Source organism: Anarhichas minor, unplaced genomic scaffold, assembly GCF_050575085.1.
Source record: "Anarhichas minor isolate MPS153535 unplaced genomic scaffold, ASM5057508v1 ptg000024l, whole genome shotgun sequence".
NCBI classification, from domain to species: Eukaryota; Metazoa; Chordata; class Actinopteri; order Perciformes; family Anarhichadidae; genus Anarhichas; species Anarhichas minor.
The window spans coordinates 11,968,353-11,986,012 of NW_027466470.1; the positions used below are offsets into that span (position 1 = coordinate 11,968,353).

The following is a 17,660-nucleotide window of genomic DNA, read 5'->3' on the forward strand; positions in this document are numbered from 1 at the left end:
TAATCTTCAACCTAAATGACTGTGATAAAAGCTCCCAGTGTGGTGTATTATAAATCAGACCTGAGCAGAGTTAATGAGTTGGTGATGTTTAATTGTGCAAAATCATGCTGGTCTCCTCAATAAGTAAACTTTTTTTTTTACATTTTCAAAGTAAAAACAAACGCAGCAGCATTGACCACGAGCTCGACATGCTTTACAGGTCACGTCTGTTCTGAAATGCATTTAAAGTGGTAAATCAAGTCAGGTTGTCAACTCGGTCAAAGCAACTTCACAACAGGCAATGTCTGGAATGAATCATGGAAAATACTCTTTATACAGCATTCGAGTGTGACCACGGGAGTCGATCACAATCTCCACCGTCGACTGTGGTGAACATTCAGAAATGACTTCAGCTGGATCTCTATGGCACTGAGACAAAATCCAAAAAATGTGATACAGCACATTACCACAAATGCTCTTTTCAGTGAGAAATATACAAGATAACATTCACAAATTAAATACATCGATATTCTTTGTGTCGTTGATACAGCATTGACGATGTCACTAGTGTTACAGCGGAGTGAAGTACACTGATACAGGATGATCACGGTGTCTACTTTGAAGCTGATGAACTGCCTCACTTTATTATGCAGATGAGTGACAATCAAAGGGAACGCCTTTTTTCCTTTTGATTTGTCACCTGTTCAAAGTGTAGTTTGGTGATATATACCCCTAAAAAGGAGCAAATCAAAAATGTATTAGTTTTGTACAGCCTGTGTAGCCGAAGCCCAAAATAGTTTGTCACATTGTTGCACAGCGTGACATGTTCCTTTATTATGATGAACACACGCACTGTAGTTTATTTTTGAGTCGATGCCACAAACAGTTTCCTGCTGCTGTAAACAATCTAATTCACATTTGGTGCACTAATCTGCAGCGGAATCGTTTACACTATTCACTCCTGTTTGAGTAACTTTTGCTAAAAACTACAGCTTAAACTTCACTTAAAAAAAAAAATAATGCACTGCTGGTTTTGGTCTTTTGACTGAATTTGCTGGACACAAAAAATACAAGAATATCAACTGCCGAATCATTTAAAAGGTACACTCCCTTATTACGCCATGATGCTCAGGAGCAACCGTAACACAACAAAATATATGGGCCCATCTTAAAATAATGCCAACTGGAGCTTTGTACAACTCTGCTTTTTCAATCTCCAAAATATCTGAATGATTTTGTGGCAAAAAAAACAGCAACGTGGTCTCTCAGCTCTTGAGAGTAACAGTAAATCTGTTGACCAGTCTGTTATCAGCAGTGCCCCACGAAAACATCCCACTACTGTGACTAATACAGGACTAAATGTGGCTGCATAAACTCTTCTGAACATGCAATCATTCAGTTTATTTAACCTCCGACACTGGGACAGAGGATGTAGAGTCTCCATCAGCTTGATCATTCATAAGTGTTAAGAACGGATAGAAACTACTTCATTAAATTTGCAATTCCTAAAATCACAGCATCTTTAATACTCAGCTTCACGTGTGGAAACCGAGATTTCCGAAGGACTTCCTCGTCACGAGTCTTTGGTGTGTGAGATCTGTTTCCACAGCAGAGCTTTCAGGTTGTTGAGAATGAGCGAGTGCTCCATGTTCATCTGTCCAGCATTTCCCTTAAGAGCCATGCAGGCGTACAGCTGCCTCTCGAGCTCCTCTCTCAGCCCTGACGGCGCCCCACGCAGGAGGTAGTCCTTCAGCGTGCCGCACGCCTTTGCCAGGTTTGGCTGAACCGGCTCCTCCCTGCACCGCTTTTCCGACGTGTCACACGACGTCTGGCAGTCGACCCCGTACACGCAGTCGGCATCAGTCTCGCACTTCAGCACCCGCATGGTGCGTCTGAACTCGTCCTCGGGAACCACCGCTTGGGTGTTGGTCAGGCGGAGCTCGTGGCGGTCGGTGTAACCGAAATGCGCCGCGGCGACGTCGCAGATCAGGAAGCTGCCGTAGGTGCCGTGGAAGATGTCCTCCACCAGCTCCAGGAGGCCCATGGAGATCTTTGCTTTGCGAGGCCACGAGGGGGTGAACCACTGGTCTATAGTGCGCTGCACACTGCCGGGCACCCAGGACACCAGCGGCCAGGGCAGAGACAAACCATACAGGGGCCCGTAGGGGACTCGCTCCGTCATGTACAGGTCCCCGCAGTAGCCCAGCAGGCGAGGGGTGTGTCCACGGTCCTGGAGCAGCAGGCCCAGCAGCACCTCCAAAAGAAAAGAAAAAAAGCACAATTTAGTCTCCCCAAACAGCTCGAGTGATTTCATGTTTGCTGACACTTTTTCACAGAGACATCTTACACAAAAACAACATATTTTGTGCCACAGATAACAGCGGCTTGTTAATATACCTCATCCATCTGCAGTAGGGCCCATGTAGAACGGGCTTCTGGCAGCGACACCCGCCCATCTTTGTTTCCATCAGCGACAGAGAGGATCTGGCTGACGAGGCTGGCGAGATTGGCCTGCTCTCCGAGCTTGGACTGATGGATAAAGAGAGAGGGACAGAGACTTGAAGAGGGCTGTTCCAGGCTTTAGTCCATCATGCCACAGACTAAAATATGTGGTTCTGTATGAACCTCTCCGAGTCCTTTACCTTGAGGTGATTAAAGACCATCTCTCTGAACTTCTCCACCGATGTGCCTCTGGTGGGCTTGTCGAACACGGGGGCTTCTCTCCGTGGCTCCGGCTCCCCACCCAGCTCGTAGTGCACGACCTCCCCCAGCTTACAGCGGATGATCCCATCGTGGTCTCCCCAGCTTCCCGTGTACACCTGCCGAACAGAACGCCAAACAGCAAACATGCTGAAAACAGCCAGTGGTAGAATCACAACTTTAACCAAAAGTAAAAGTGTGTTTCCTACTTGGTTGTTTGGCAGCGTTGACAGACACCTGCTCATGTAGAGCGTGTCTTTGTCACACAGACTGCTGCAGGCTGAACCATCGATGATTCCCTTCCTGTATTCATCACACTTGGAGAAAGACAGAACATGTAGAGAAGTGCGATTTAATTTTAGAACTCTTTAGTTATATTCATCCATTATATTAGACCCTGTGTGTTTGATAATCTGAGGGAATATTACTATTCTAGATCTTAAACAAAGAGCACAAGAGGTATTTACGACACGTTTTAGTCGCCACACAGAAATCAGATTATATCTTGAGGTTTACTTGTGCAATTTTCGAACAGCAACCACTTCTAAATAACTGAGGTTGACGCAACCTTAGGCTCGGTGTTCCTCATGCCGTGGTAGTTGCAAAATAAAAGACCATGACAAAAAAAAAATCATTAAAAACAACAGGGTCAAAACAAACCGAGCCATTACTCACAATGGCGTTCTTGCACTCGTGTCCTCTGCACAGCTCTGTGTAGGCGGAGTATTGCACATAGAGCACCCAGCTCCCCACCAGCACAGTCAGCCATGTAAGGAACAGGTACTTCACCCGTACAAAGGAGATCCGAGCCTGTGGAGGGCGAGCAGAAACAGAAACTCTTATGAATAGATCCAGAGCCTGAAAATATACCAGGCTCACAGTTAAGAACAAGTAAGTAAAGTCCAACTTACACACACATTGTTAAAATGTTCAAGTCGATGTACTGCCTGTATAACCACATTATACAGGCACAGTATGCTGATTCCAGCCAGACGTGTACTCCCTAATCAAACCTGATCACATAATATGTCACCATGGTGACAGCATGGGGGGTGGCCCAAAAACAAAGAAGTGGCTGATTCGTCGCCATGTGCAACAATAGCTAATTAAGCTGTAAATTGGTTTGGAGCTGCAGATCAAAATGGTTCAGTGTCACATGCTATTCTGGCATGAAAATAATTAAAATGACTGCCTGTGTCACATGATGCACACATCACATGTCCCACCGTGTCTGTGTGGACAGAGCTGCTTCTGTTTCTGTGACACGGTGCAGGTTAATGCAGTCAGGGACTTATTTTTTACACGATATCAGCACAGAATTCTTCACTCCTAAAAGAAAAAAAATGTATAGGCGACAATAAAAAACCTAAGATTTACAGAACAAGGTCTAAAGACAAGAGAAGAGGATGTACATCAATGAGAGCTGCATGTCATTCAGTGATTTATTTCAGTGTTTTAAATCAACTTCACAGGCGTTTACAGTCCAAAAACGTCCAAAAAACTAATTCCTATCGAAAGTAATGCCAGCCCAATGTAAAAGTGCTATATTTGAACATCTCAGTCTTCCAATTATGTTTAAAAATCAATATTATATCACGTCGATTGACAAATCAAAATCAATATTTGAGCAGTAGGTGACTACTGCAATGTGAGCAAGTAAAACAAATCCGGAACAGTGGTTGGAAGCCACAGCAGGAGACTTCTACTAAAACAAAACTGCAGAGCGTTTTTCTTCCGAGGACTGAAACTGCACTTGGGAGGATAAAGAGATTTTGATTCTCACTCAGATCACATGGTGGGGACAGCTTTGTGTTGTGTATGTTTGTTTTTCCTCTCAATTCAGCTCCGCAACAGTTTCAAAATCCCCCCAAAAATACGAACCTGATAAAAACCACAAATGAGGTTTTCATGAAATCTGTTCGCACAAAATATGCAGCACTTCCCCACATTGAGCTACAGACTTCAAAGAAAAGCACAGGGAGGGTTCCAGGAAAACCAAAAGAATTCCTGCTTCGCATTTCCTTTGGTGCATTTCACCAAATTGTCCCAACGGCAGCAGCAGGCCGTTAGAGCTTTAACAGCAGTTTGTGATTCGAGCTGTAGCCTCCTCTGCCCAGCTGCGTAGTTTTTTAAACACTCGGTGTCCTGAGGAGATGAACAAACAGATAGCGGGCCTCCGGGGAGGGAACTGGAGTTATCTGGGGAGTACAAATCGACTACACAGCACTATCTGAACCGACTCCTTTGCTTACGCCTGTACGTAGAACATCTTTGTGCATGAAACACAGACAATATGACGGGGGGATAAAAAACCATGTGTGCACGTCGTCTGTGTGGCGGTGTGTCTCAGTCTGTGCAGACACATGATTGAAGCCTCCGAGTTAAAGAAGTGAAACCCGAGCGACAAAGAGCTTTATCCTTCACTTACTCCCTTTGGGTCCTTACACCGTCTCCTTGTCCTTGGAACCTAATATGTGGCGTTTGTCTGAGCTAAGACACCATTAGATAAACTTAGTTGATCCCACACAGGGGACTGAAGTGTCAAAAAAGCAGTTGAATTCTACGTGTTGTACAAAGCATAATATAGCGGTACTATATACAGTATATACTCTGTAGTAAATGTATGCTAAGTGTACTGTAAAACTGCAAATGTAAACTGACAGAGTTTGAACTGAGTAAGATAAGTTGAGTAAATAACAAAAAGGAATACAAATATTACACTTGAAGAGTGGAATAAAGTAAAATATAAAAACAGATTCTTCCTAAATGAAAAGGAAAATATCTTTAAAATGTACCACAGTTAAGGTGGCAGCAGATGCAAGATACTGATGTTAATACTGATGACAATCAGAGCTGGTTATGAGTAGTGCAGGCAAGAAGACTGTTGCAGTGAAATGAGCAAAGTCCATAGTACAAAGCCCGTATGGAAAACTGTCGGGGTGATCAGCTGTCAGCAGTTAGATTCAGTTACCGCACGTTAACCCTCATGAAATATTGACTCCTTACAGTCGCGTGACTACAGCAGGGACATAAGACCTGCAGTATGTCACATCTTCATATACTGTGGATGGAGCAGCCTGGAGCTGGTCTCAGGGTTTCATGTAGGGATTGGGAGGTATTGTCCATCGTCCTCTATGGAGTCCACAGAACTCCTCAGGACTGAGCTTTTCCTGTCTGCAGTCGAGGCGTCGCTGCCCCAGCAGAACGACTGCATAGAAGATGGTTGATGCCATCCAAGAATGAAAAAATACCTTTACAGATGAAGTCCCAAAAACAGGGCAAAGCTCACAGCACTTGAGGTCTGCAATGTTAGTATCAAAGAGACTCAGCAGGAAAGAAAGAAATTCACATCCGAAACTGAACTCGGGTACTTTGACAAAGCTTTGAAATTCAAAAGCCATTTGTCGTACTTGAATGGTCGATGTTCAGAGGTTATGAGGCTGCACTGTTTAGTCCAGTACAGCAGTTGTGTGATACATGTCGGGGAAATGGTTTACTGAGTTAACTAGATAACTTTAGTACAACTAAAACCTAGAACCCCTTCAAATCTGAAACATGGACTGATGAAGAAAAACAACATTGTTCTGGGTTTACTCTGCAAAGGGATCCAGATAACCCTGTAGACTTGCTTATTGGAGCCTCGATACAAACCAGACTCCATGTCCCGTAACAGACCTGGATACCCTGCCTCTGCCAACACATGTTGGTGTGTCGCCATAAACCAGCAAGTCCTCTAACAAGACTCCTTTTAAATTTGGTATCAGAGTTTGCATTATGTTGGTGTGTTTACCTAAATACAAAGGCAAATTTGTACATTTTTTTAAAAGTAAGCTAAATAGGCAACAAAATGCACAAATTTGCTCAAATATCAGACCAACACTGAATGTACTGAACCAAAACTGTTTCAATCGTTGAACAATCAAACTCTGCACCAAAACCACACAATACACAAATACAAACTAATTACAGAACAAAATATAGAAACACACAACCAGTGTGGCCAAAAACGTAGGTATACTTTACTTTCTTTTTCTATGTATAGAGATCACCTCAGGACCAAAAGAAACCCTTTCTGCACACAGTGTTTGGCAGACGAACTATTCAAACAAGTACAGGATGAAATGTCGCCCAATTGAGGATGATCTGGTTGAATTAACCAGCGCACGAGGCTGCAGGAAAACACTGGCTAGTGTTGTCTGAAGCCAGATTAAATGTGAACCTCCTGAACTCTACTGTAGTCCCCGGACTGTAGCTCATGGCCAAAGTTAAGCTGACTGTACTGTATGTAATGAAGCAATATGTTTACTCTTCCCAAGAGCTTCCCTGTATTCTGGTCCTCTTTCGTAAGCTCCTTAGTGCTGGGAGTAGTTACTGGCAACAAGCCACTGGTACCCAAATGAGAAGGTTCAACCTTATTATCCAACCAAAGGGATTTACTGCTGCTCTGGCACTATCGGAGGTGATGAAATAAAGGTGAGTCTAGGCATCTTTCCAGTCAAATGTGAGGAGAAGAAAACGTCAAATGAAATCCAAACAGAGATCCCTCCCTGGACTGGGTAAAATAAAAAGTCCTCACAGGCTATCCACACTCTCAGTGTGGATAGCCTGTGCTCTGTTCTGCTCTGGTTCTGGATCAGCAAAAAGAAGACTATCAACTTAATGTTTCATCAGCAGACTCATTCCTCAGGTAGATGGAAACAGCCCATAATATCCATCAGAAGAGCCCGGGGGCTGCTGCCAGCTGTCAGTCTGATGTGTCACCACGGCGACCACGACACACACTAGGGTCATCGGTCCAAATCAAACACATCCCGCAGTGCACCACGACAATCCGATTAACAGGACAATTAACAGTGATATTACCTGGAAGTAGAAAGACTTTTTCACCCAGGCCCGTGGAAACAGACCCTTCGCCATCACAGAAATAGATCATCTCAATACGTGGACCCGGCTGTGGGAGATCATCCGAAACACAGCGGAGAGCGTCTTCCACATAACACGACTTCGTTCACAGAAGAGGCGGAAATTAACGCATTTTGTATCAGATTTGAGCCCCACTGTGATCCACGGCCCTTGGACCGTCGGGTTGTCTCGTCCTGGTGAGTCGCTCTGATGTTGCACTTTGCCTGCGCCTCTGCTCTTTGCAGCAGCTGCTGATTTCCAGGCAAAGCAACATACCTCAAGCTGGCCTTGGGAAAAAAACAAAAAAAACGTAGGATCAACGGCGCACGCGCAACCTGTTCGTCTACAAAACGTTTTATTATTTTAATTTTTCAGGTTGGCAACCAAATTGGCGAAATATGCTTTAGCATGGATTCACCGATGCGCTAAAATTGAGTCATTATGAGGATCGGTTATGTTGCTTAACTCTGGAGATATGACCGGGTCAAGCTAGCAAGCATGATCATTGTTTTTACTTCCGCTACGTATTTCACAATTACAGCCCGTTCTTAAATAGCAACCTCACTTCCGGTCATAACCAAAATAAAATAAATGACTCGTCAATACCACATGATCCGTAATTGGCACATGCTTTTCAAACAATGCCCAACTGGACGTTTTAAATAACTTATGTTTATGTGAAAATGTCTGGCCGTTTATAATTAATGCATATGGTGCTAGTTTGTATTTTAATCCAAACCTACAGAAGAAATTCCGCAGAAAATATGCAGTGTTCGACCCCTAACAAGTATATATTTTTACTATACTTCTTTAAGGGGCGGATATGCTCTGTTTACTACATGCCCTGCCTACATTTTCAAATATTTGAAAAAAAAGAAAGGTGAACGTAGCAGCGGCAGCCTCCAGTAACAAGCAGCAGCCGTTTGAACGCTTCCCACAATGCACTCCCCGAGCATCAGCGGGAAACCAAAATGGCGAACGTGCTGGGGGAAAATGTACCGTTTGTTATTTTCTGACGAAGCAGTAGCCCCAGAAGTTTCCGCCACACACTTTTAAAACAAGTCAAAACAACAGAAGAAGCGTGATAACAGCGGTGTTTTATATTTATTTTTGTAGTTGTTCGAGTCGTTGTAGAAGCTGAGGGGACCCAATGAGGTATTGTTGTCATTATGTTTTCTTCCTGTGGGGGGCTGGGTCCGACGGTCAGCGACCTCTCCGGAGTCGAAGCTTTGCATGTGGGTTGTTCATGCTAACAATGGAGCCTGGGCGCTAGCTATTTAATATTACAAGACATTTAGTATGCAACGGTTTCTCAAACTGGTCCTTTGTCGTCTCTAGTGGCTCATGTGGATCATGTTCACTCAGTACCCGAACAAAGGGAATCCTGGACAGTGGCTAAAGGGAAATGGAAAAAATTAAATACAAAATCTCTAACGTTAACTTTAATTAATGAATCATGTTTTGCAGCAGACGGTAACGATATCGAGTATTTAATTGTACAAATACAACTGTCAAATTTGACTAATATTCAATTGTGTGTTTTTATGTAACGTTTGCGTGTTAAAAATAATAAACCTTTGCGTTTACTTAAGTTTTCAACGTTGGACAGGTTAAATAATTACTCAGCATTGCCCTGTAGCCATATTACTGACTGCATGTGGTTTGGGTTAATTACCAATTAGCACTAATTAAGAGTATAATCACCTGTTTGCATCCATTGGAGGGGGAATGCCATGCGTTTAATTTTCAGGCTTATCTCCTTGTATTCTCCATAACAATTACACATACAGGGCAGTACTTCAGTAGATTCTAAGTGTTGATTGTAGTATTATTAAGCCATGCTGATGAATATGCAGAGATTGACATTTTATGTTAATCTCCCCCCTCCTCTTCCAGAGACTCCGGGGTTGTAGATCACCTGTCTGTCCATCACAGAGCTCTCCCCCAGAGGCAGCAGCAGGCTGTGTCCTTGTCCCCCACCAGCCTCTCTGCTCGGGGAGAGTATGGAGAGGACGACATGTCTGACAGGTTCACAGAAGGACAGGATGTCTTGGCCCGGTGGTCAGATGGCTTGTTCTACTTGGGGACAATCACCAAGGTTAGCGTGAGGGAAACACACCTTTTTGGTACTGAAATTGTTTTTATATCACAGCACCACCACATACTCCAGTATTAACAGTTTTAAAACATTTTGGCCTGTTTTTATTTCAACTCATTTTACAAAACATCAGCCGTTAAATGGAAAAAATATTCACATCTGAGGTTAACAAACCTCCAATCGTATGTTTTAATTATCAGTTTTGGTCACAAGTACCTGGTAAAATCATCCAAATTAGGCGTATGTGACACAAAACATTTGATCTCATATGAGCCTGGGTAGAATATTTTGGTTTTAATAACGTTTAGGAAGACATCTATATATATATATATATATATATATATTTTTTTTTTTTTTCCTCCTCCAGATAAATCGGGAAAAGCAGCGATGCTTTGTGGTTTTTGAGGATCGGTCAAAGTCTTGGGTTCTGTGGAAGGATATCCAGACAGGTAAATTATTCAACTTCAAGATTTACATGTTGCATGGATTTATATTTCGATCTTTGGATCCTTTATCATTTCCAGGTAATCTAAAAGACATGTATACCATTTTATTGCCTGGCAGCATCTGCACTTTATATTCCGTACAGTTTTCATCGGGATTTTGCTCAGATTCTTGGATGAGTATTGTGCTGTCCCCACCCTCGTCTGAACGTCTACTGCCTTACTTATCTCCCTTCTCTTGTGGCTGGCAGTTAACTGTCCAGTGTCTGGCATCAGTACAGCACGAGTTCTTTGCCCACATGTAAAGAACTGGGCTCTGTCCTCCATCAGTCAGTCCATCGTCAGTCAAAGTGCAAATATGGCACAGAGATTATTTTATAATAGTGTAACATGATTTGTGATGGATAAAAAAAAAATCATATTTTGACAAATATCCACCATTTGAATGTATATTATTTATTTTGACTAATTCCAAATTGAGCTGATTCCCATGTTTCTGCACAGCTGTATGCGCTCTGTGTAGTAGTGCTGATTAAAACTAAAAGCCTTGTTTTCTGCTGACCTCCAGTGGTTACGGTGCTCACATTGCTGCAGTGATGTAGAGACGTACTTGTAGTGTATCACTACGCCCTCACATCACTGTTGGTTGTAGTTACAGAGGCGACAGAACAACAGCACGGTATTAGGTTTCTTCTGAGACCTTCGTCTCCCATTAACCCCCAATACTATGGAGGTTAATGGGTTGCGTTTAAATTCCATTAAAAAATGTAAATGAATGCGTCTCCAAAGAAACGGTGTCCTGATCAATCAGGATAAATTACAGTTGGACCTACTTCCAATCAAACAAGAAGTCCCTATAGACTTAAAACACCACGAGGTGCTCGTTGCCTTTACTCTGTCACAACCAGCCTTTTGTCCATTTCAGGGGATGAAGATGATGATGAGGATGATGAGGACGACGACATTGTGTGCTCTATATGCCAGGATGAAACGTCAGATGAACCCAATGAAATAGTCATTTGTGACAAGTGTGGACAAGGTACCGTCCATTGTCGCTACAGCTCTTATATTGAACAAAGCAGTGCATGCAGTTTGTTGTTTTTGTCAAGTTTTCTAACTTATCCATTCTTTGTTCATCTACCTATTGAACTCTAATCTGTGGTCATCAAGCACATTTTGTACTTTTTCAAAGAGCGATCCAGTAAATGTGTTCAATATGTTTTAGGCTACCATCAGCTGTGCCACTCGCCCATCATCGACGCCTCTGTCATTGACTCGGATGACAAGTGGCTCTGCTCAGACTGTGAGCTCACTTCTGTACCGAAGGTACAGCTTTTGTTTAGAGTAAATTAAGCCTTTAGTTGAATGTGAGTTGTTTGATTAAATGAGCATGTATTTACATGACATCTATTTTGTGAGGCGCATTATTTGCAGCACAATTGAAATCTGAGACTCTATAGAGTGCAAACTTAATCTATGGAGTAAATGCTGTATATATTTGTGTGTATACATAGTTGTATGTTGGGGTAAACATGCTGTTTATCTGTGGTGTACAGAGGGAGACTGCACACATGAGGGGAGTGTCTGCTCAGGGCTTTCTGAAGCAGGAGGAGGAGGAGGAGGACGTTACGGGGCAGCACCTGTCTCTCCAATACGCTCTGGACGAGCTGGTTTGGGACCAGGGCCACAAGACTAACATGCAGCACCGCTACTGCTACTGTGGAGGTCCAGGAGAGTGAGTCACACCCTGCATACGTTAGAACACGCTACAGAATCAGGATAAACAACTTCCTACGCGCCCATGTTTTTATATAACTATCTATCCATATCTCTCGTTCCCTCTCTCCCGGTACAGCTAACGACTCTCTCTCTTTTCTCTGTCCTTGAAGTTGGTACCTGAAGATGCTGCAGTGTAACGGGTGTCTGCAGTGGTTCCATGAGACGTGTCTCCATTGCTTACAGATGCCCATGCTCTACGGAGACAGGTGCAAATAGCACTATGTTTATGTTTCATACTTCATGCTACCAGTTCTTACTGGTGAAACGAACCTTATTAAAGTTAAAATGACTCTGAACAACCTTAATAAAATATATCTGTATTCACGCTGAGCTGTCCTACCTAAAGAAATGAATTAATTGGAAATCACACTACCCTTGTTGTTGTGTTCTTCACTGCCACTTTTTATATATCAGGACACATTATCTTGTATTATTGATTGTGTAACATTTCCTTTCATTTCCTCACATTTCCTTTAGCAAACCATAAAGCACCAGGCCATGAGACTGTCCTGTGGTCACCAAATCATTTTTGCAGTGTAATAAGCTGACGCATTTTTGTGTTTGTGTAACTTTAGGTTTTATCTGTTTATTTGTTCCGTTTGCAATGGTGGACCAGAGTACGTCAGCCGACTGCCTCTCACATGGTAAGTGAAGCTCAAGATGTATGTTCAGCTTTGACTCAGATAGTCTTCTTTAAAAACGGTATATTATTTGATAAAATACACAAAGGATGTGATTGCCGTCTTCCCAAAGTAGTGCTTACATTAAATTCTAGATGTATAAGTAAGTTCCTACTGCATGCATCTTGTTTTTGCTCTTCAGCTTTGCTACTGTGCCTCATTTCTCTTTTCACGATGGTTCTTTTGGAACCAGACTAAGTGAATAACACACAACTGTTACTAAAATGTTTCAGGGAGAATGTCACACACCTGAGCCTGTACAACTTGAGTGTGATTCACAAGAAGACGTACTTTGATTCAGAGATGCACCTGATGTCTTACATCAGTGATAACTGGGAGCTGCTGCAGCTGGGGATGGTATGGACACAACTTATCAAGCTACGTGTGGCTATTCACTAACTTTCATTTGCAACAAAGGCTAATTCAGGACCCACACACGTTTTAATGTTTTATGGAAAGTTTCTTTTTGAGTTTTCTACTGAACATAAAGACCCATTTGTGTAGCTTAGTATTTAATATCAAAGAGTGTATGTTTATGATTTGGCAACCTGTTACGCATTAGCGGTTTTCATACTATGAAGCTGCTTAATGTGTCGATACAGCTCAAGTTAAAGTGCCAAATTAGGGTTTGAAACCATATGGTGTTGATTTATTTTTTGAATCCTAACCTTTTTGTCTTTCACCCTGTATTTCCTGTTTGGCGATCTCCCCTCCTCCGCGTCTGCAGCTCGCCAAAACTCCCAGATCAAAGCGATATGGACATGTTCTGGAGGCATTAAACAACAACAGTAGCATGTAAGCTATTCCTTTACTGGATTATCCTTTGAGTTGATAGCCTGCAAGAACTTTTTAAAAAACCTTTTCATATGCTCCTTCCAGTTTCAAGTCGGGGAAGGAGGTTAAGAAAAAGAAGCACTTGTTTGGGCTGAGGATCCGTTTCCCTCCGTCTCCCCCCAACTCTGATGAGCAAACCGGCAGAGGGATGGAGACGGCTTCACATGAGATCACCATCAAGGGATGCAAGACCACCAAGACCCTATCTGGCATGAGGTAAGATGTGAAACATACATCTCAAGTTCTGCAGTCAAATGTTTTTACATTTGTTGGGTATGACATCTCCCTCGTTCATTGTAAGCTCTTGAATTTGAATTGCTCATGGCGGACTGATGGCACAAAATGAGAAACAGTTATACAGCATGCAAAAAAGCAGTGTTTTGATGCACCTTGTAATTTGTTTCACAATGTGTTACTACCCCTTAACAGTTATAGTGTTATTAATGCACACCTGTCATTACTGTTGTGAAATGTTGTTGCTCTGGTGCTTGCAGGACTTTAACCAATGGCACAGAGAAGAAGAGGAAGAGGAAGCAAGGAGCCCGTTCTCTGGAGACTCTGGCTAAACCACAACGCAGTGAACTCTTATCCCAGGTGTGTGTGTGTGTGTGTGTGTGTGTGTGTGTGTGTGTGTGTGTGTGTGTGTGTGTGCGTGCATTGTCTTAGAGGGCGCAAGCTGGGTGTGGGTGTTTTTTGCATTGCTCTGTAAAGGTAAGGTTATTAGGAAACCCAGTGAGAGATGATAACAATAGTTTTCTTGTCTTTGACAGGATATAAGAAAGCCTCTGCCACTAGAGCCCAACACATTGGATCACTTGACCTCCATCAAGTAAGTGAGCAATTGTAGTGTAGAACTTGTATTCCTAAACAATTATGACGGTTCACTTGTGTCGTGGTGAAGCTACAGTACTCTGAGAGCTGCAACCAACTGTTTTCATTTACGATTCCCCCCACGAGTCCATGGTGACGTCTTCAAAGTGCTGGTTGTTTAATCTACTTTGATGTAATGAAGAGAAAAGAATCAAATCCTCACATTGAAGATTTTTCCTTGAATGACTGATTAACTAACTAGCTGTAAGTAACTTTCAGCAGCATTTCTTTGTATAATATTTGTTCTTTATCCGTCCCCATAACACCAGGACTGAGAGGTCTCTGCTGTCTTCAGATGTGGAATCCATTGGAGCCCCGAGCACCACAGAAACTACCTCAACTAGCATTTCAAGACAGTCCAGGTATGCCTGCTAGTCAACGGCAACATTCAACACTCGCACCTCACTTTGACCTCGATGGCGCTATGGAGGGCTCTGTTGGTTTGTTTGCCTGTCGGTTGATCTGCCACTTTGGTCCAGACTGAAATCTCAACAGCTATTTGCGGATAAATGGCTGACATTTTGTACAGACATTCATGGTCTCCAGATGAAGAACCCTAATGACTTTATGGATTACCTGACTTTTACTCTAGCACCACTATGTTGACATTTGTGGTTTAGAGTGAAATGTCAAAAAATATTGGAGAAATTAACATAAACTTTGGTAGAAGTTTCTGTTCCACCACCATCAAGTCATGATTTCAATTTGTCCAAGAATTTACGACTACATACCTTCAGAGCTATTTTCCCATCAGCCTCAGCTGCAGTTTGTGTTTAGTGTTGTGCATGCTAACATGGTGAACATTACCTGCTTGACATCAGGATGTTGCTATTGTCTCTGTGAGTATGTAAACGTTGGTTTATCACAAAGCACTTCTGTGCTCTAGTACAGACGTTGTAGTCTCTCTTAGTCTTGTTTTTGTTATTGCCCTCCGTTTTTTTGACTTCCTCTTTTCCTATCAAACCCACTCTAGCTGTAGTTCCAGCAAGATGCGAACGACGGCCTGCATCGTGCCCGTTTCCGCTCCACCCTTAAAGAGGAAACGTGGCCGGCCACGACGGGCCCTGCAGCCCCCCAACCCAGAGATCCCCCCTCCTAGCCATGCAGACCCAAACCCCTCAGCTACGGAGATGATAAGCCCGCTGCCAGGGCTCCACTCCACAGATATAGTTCACGGCATGGACCCCAACAGCCAACTCTCCCACCTCAAGAGCTCCATCAGCAGCTATTTCGGAGCAGCAGGGCGACTGGCTTGCGGGGAAAAGTACAAAGTCCTGGCACGACGTGTCACCCTCGACGGCAAGGTGCAGTACCTGGTGGAGTGGGAGGGAGTCACTGCCTCCTAGACACTCCCTCCTAGACTTGTCACTGTCGTCGTCACTTCTAACTTTGAACCAGCGCCTGCAAGAGGTCTATGCTAAGGACGTGTTCACAGCCTGTATTCAGATCATTAATTGATATATGCCTTTTGTTTAGTTTAGACAGGAGCGAGGTTTTCCTGTTACTGTGAAGTCTACTGGTTCAGTGCACATTTAAACATGTCTGTTCCTCATGTGTTACAAAGATTACAGTTCTTTGATCAAGGCATTGTCATTATACCACAACATATTTGTGTTGTTCTTTCTGCTTTTAACTTTCATTATTTGCTTTGAATGTTTACAGCAGCCCTGTTTATTTAGAGGCACATAATTGATCCGTGCACTGCATCTGTAGGCTTGCAGTGACTCATTATTGTACTTCATTTTTAATCCAGTTATATGCTTTTTATTCCCAGACCAGTTAAGTATGAAACTGTACGTGTTCTTTGACAGAATGTGATTGGTCGGGCATTAAATGGTAAATCTTGGAGGATAAGAGAGACCCATTCAAAAGAAATTCATTAATTTCACTACTGCAAAGACAATTACATAGTTATGTTTTGTTTATGATTTATTTTCTTCTTAAATATGTCTTTATTTACAACAGTGTCCCCTCCTCCAGTCCCAGCTACGAGTCCATCTTGTTGCCTTGGGCAGAGATATCCTTCAACTCAAAACAGAAGAGATGTGCTGCTGCAAATATTTAGTTTTACATAGAATTATACTACATCTTATTATTACCTTTTCCACTAGTCCTTTCTCATAAGTCTTTTTTTCTCTTCAGCATTTTTTCTTTTTTTATTATCTCTTGCACGTATCAAATTATACCCTTTTGATCAGATAATTCGAGCTTTTTAGCTCCAGCAGCATTTTCATGGTAATGTTCTTTAAGCCCCTTTCTATGTTTTAAATGCGAGATTCTGAAAAATAACCTCCAAATGATGTGTTTAAATGTTCAGAAGGACTTACAGTAAATTGTGTCCATTCTAAAAAGAAATACATACATTTTGTTTTCATAGTAAAGATTTGTTTCGAGTATCAACTGCCATCGTCAAAATTTATTATCCTCTGAAAACATTTTTATTTGATATCAATTAAAATGACTTAACTGTTGACTGAAGTCTTTAAGGACCTATTTTGTTTTTACTTTGGCTGATAGTTATGAAAAAATAAAGTGCTGCATAAGATGAATGTTGTTTACCCAGTTTCCATACTTAGAGTTCAGAAGTTTTTTGTTTTCTTTTGCTGCCTATGCAAGTTGGTCCTTGATAATCGTGTTCAGTCAGATTAAGGACCATATGCGGCTTGATAAAGGGGCGCTTCAGCATTATGACCATTTGACTTTAAATTGTTTGTGTGACCGGTGCAAAAATGCATTTCAATCTTTACTTTTCCAGTCGAGTTCACCTTGTAGTGTACACACTCAGGATATATCCAAAAACTTCACTGTATTGCATAGGCCTGCATTTGCAGCTTGGCAGGTTTAGATACAAGTTATTCACTCAGTGTTTAATGGTCAGTATTTTTATATTCGGTCCTCCATTTTACTTTGGACCATATGTATGTAAGGTTTTTTTTCTACAGCTACACTTGCTGGTTTAATCTGAGTCAGAACAAGTCACTGGAAAACGAATATGCTGTATGTCGTTGCATGAGGTAAATATTCATCTAGTTCGGCTGTCTCTTTTTACAGATGTTTTCTATTTTTTGTTTAAATGGACAGAGCTTTTTGACATTGATACCTCTTCATTGTACGGATGTAGTCGGTGTATGTGAAGCTCGTCTCCTCTGTTCAGCCAGTCAGCCTCCATGTTGTTACCACTGGCTACCAGCAGGCTTCTGTAGCCAAAGAACATACATGTTACGTCTGCTTTGTCTTTTGAGATTCCGATTACGTTTTTATACATCGTTATGTAGGTTGACGTGATACTTCTGAACCTGTTTAGTTAAAGGATGAATAAAAGCCGATATTTTGGACTGTTGTGTTGCTTATTAGATGTTTAATTGCTGCCTGTAG

General features: G+C 42.3%; 2 protein-coding genes across 3 annotated transcripts; one reads left to right on the forward strand and one right to left on the reverse strand.

Moving 5' to 3' along the window:
* Nucleotides 1-70: 70 nt before the first annotated feature.
* Nucleotides 71-8,060, reverse strand: dipk1aa (divergent protein kinase domain 1Aa). The gene is made up of 6 exons (XM_076098616.1): nucleotides 7,543-8,060; nucleotides 3,355-3,489; nucleotides 2,889-2,996; nucleotides 2,622-2,798; nucleotides 2,377-2,508; nucleotides 71-2,233 (listed from the first exon to the last, which is right to left on the reverse strand). Exons 1-6 carry the CDS (start codon nucleotides 7,594-7,596, stop codon nucleotides 1,553-1,555), a joined length of 1,287 nt encoding a protein of 428 aa, XP_075954731.1. The 5' UTR covers nucleotides 7,597-8,060; the 3' UTR covers nucleotides 71-1,552.
* Nucleotides 8,061-8,510: 450 nt separating this feature from the next.
* On the forward strand, nucleotides 8,511-17,620 carry mtf2 (metal response element binding transcription factor 2). Of its 2 annotated transcripts, none has more exons than XM_076098614.1 (15): nucleotides 8,511-8,736; nucleotides 9,478-9,679; nucleotides 10,047-10,128; nucleotides 11,048-11,161; nucleotides 11,348-11,448; nucleotides 11,679-11,857; nucleotides 12,012-12,107; nucleotides 12,477-12,545; nucleotides 12,815-12,938; nucleotides 13,309-13,376; nucleotides 13,461-13,631; nucleotides 13,910-14,009; nucleotides 14,186-14,244; nucleotides 14,555-14,647; nucleotides 15,259-17,620. In XM_076098614.1, exons 1-15 carry the CDS (start codon nucleotides 8,732-8,734, stop codon nucleotides 15,629-15,631), a joined length of 1,836 nt encoding a protein of 611 aa, XP_075954729.1. In that variant the 5' UTR covers nucleotides 8,511-8,731; the 3' UTR covers nucleotides 15,632-17,620. The 2 variants fall into 2 exon arrangements, with proteins under 2 accessions (XP_075954729.1, XP_075954730.1); XM_076098615.1 differs by lacking the exon at nucleotides 8,511-8,736 and adding an exon at nucleotides 8,776-8,816.
* The last annotated feature ends 40 nt before the right edge of the window (nucleotides 17,621-17,660 follow it).

Bases quoted from the DNA above. Each gene is read 5' to 3' on its own strand.
- mtf2 (XM_076098614.1), top strand. The intron at 13,632-13,909 runs GTAAGATGTGAA...TGGTGCTTGCAG, and splicing joins AAGACCCTATCTGGCATGAG to GACTTTAACCAATGGCACAG. The intron at 14,245-14,554 runs GTAAGTGAGCAA...CCATAACACCAG, and splicing joins GATCACTTGACCTCCATCAA to GACTGAGAGGTCTCTGCTGT.
- dipk1aa (XM_076098616.1), bottom strand. From the start codon at position 7,596: ATGGCGAAGGGTCTGTTTCCACGGGCCTGGGTGAAAAAGTCTTTCTAC. The intron at 2,799-2,888 runs GTAGGAAACACA...TCTGTTCGGCAG, and splicing joins CAACGCTGCCAAACAACCAA to GTGTACACGGGAAGCTGGGG. The intron at 2,234-2,376 runs GTATATTAACAA...TTTCTTTTGGAG, and splicing joins CCCTACTGCAGATGGATGAG to GTGCTGCTGGGCCTGCTGCT.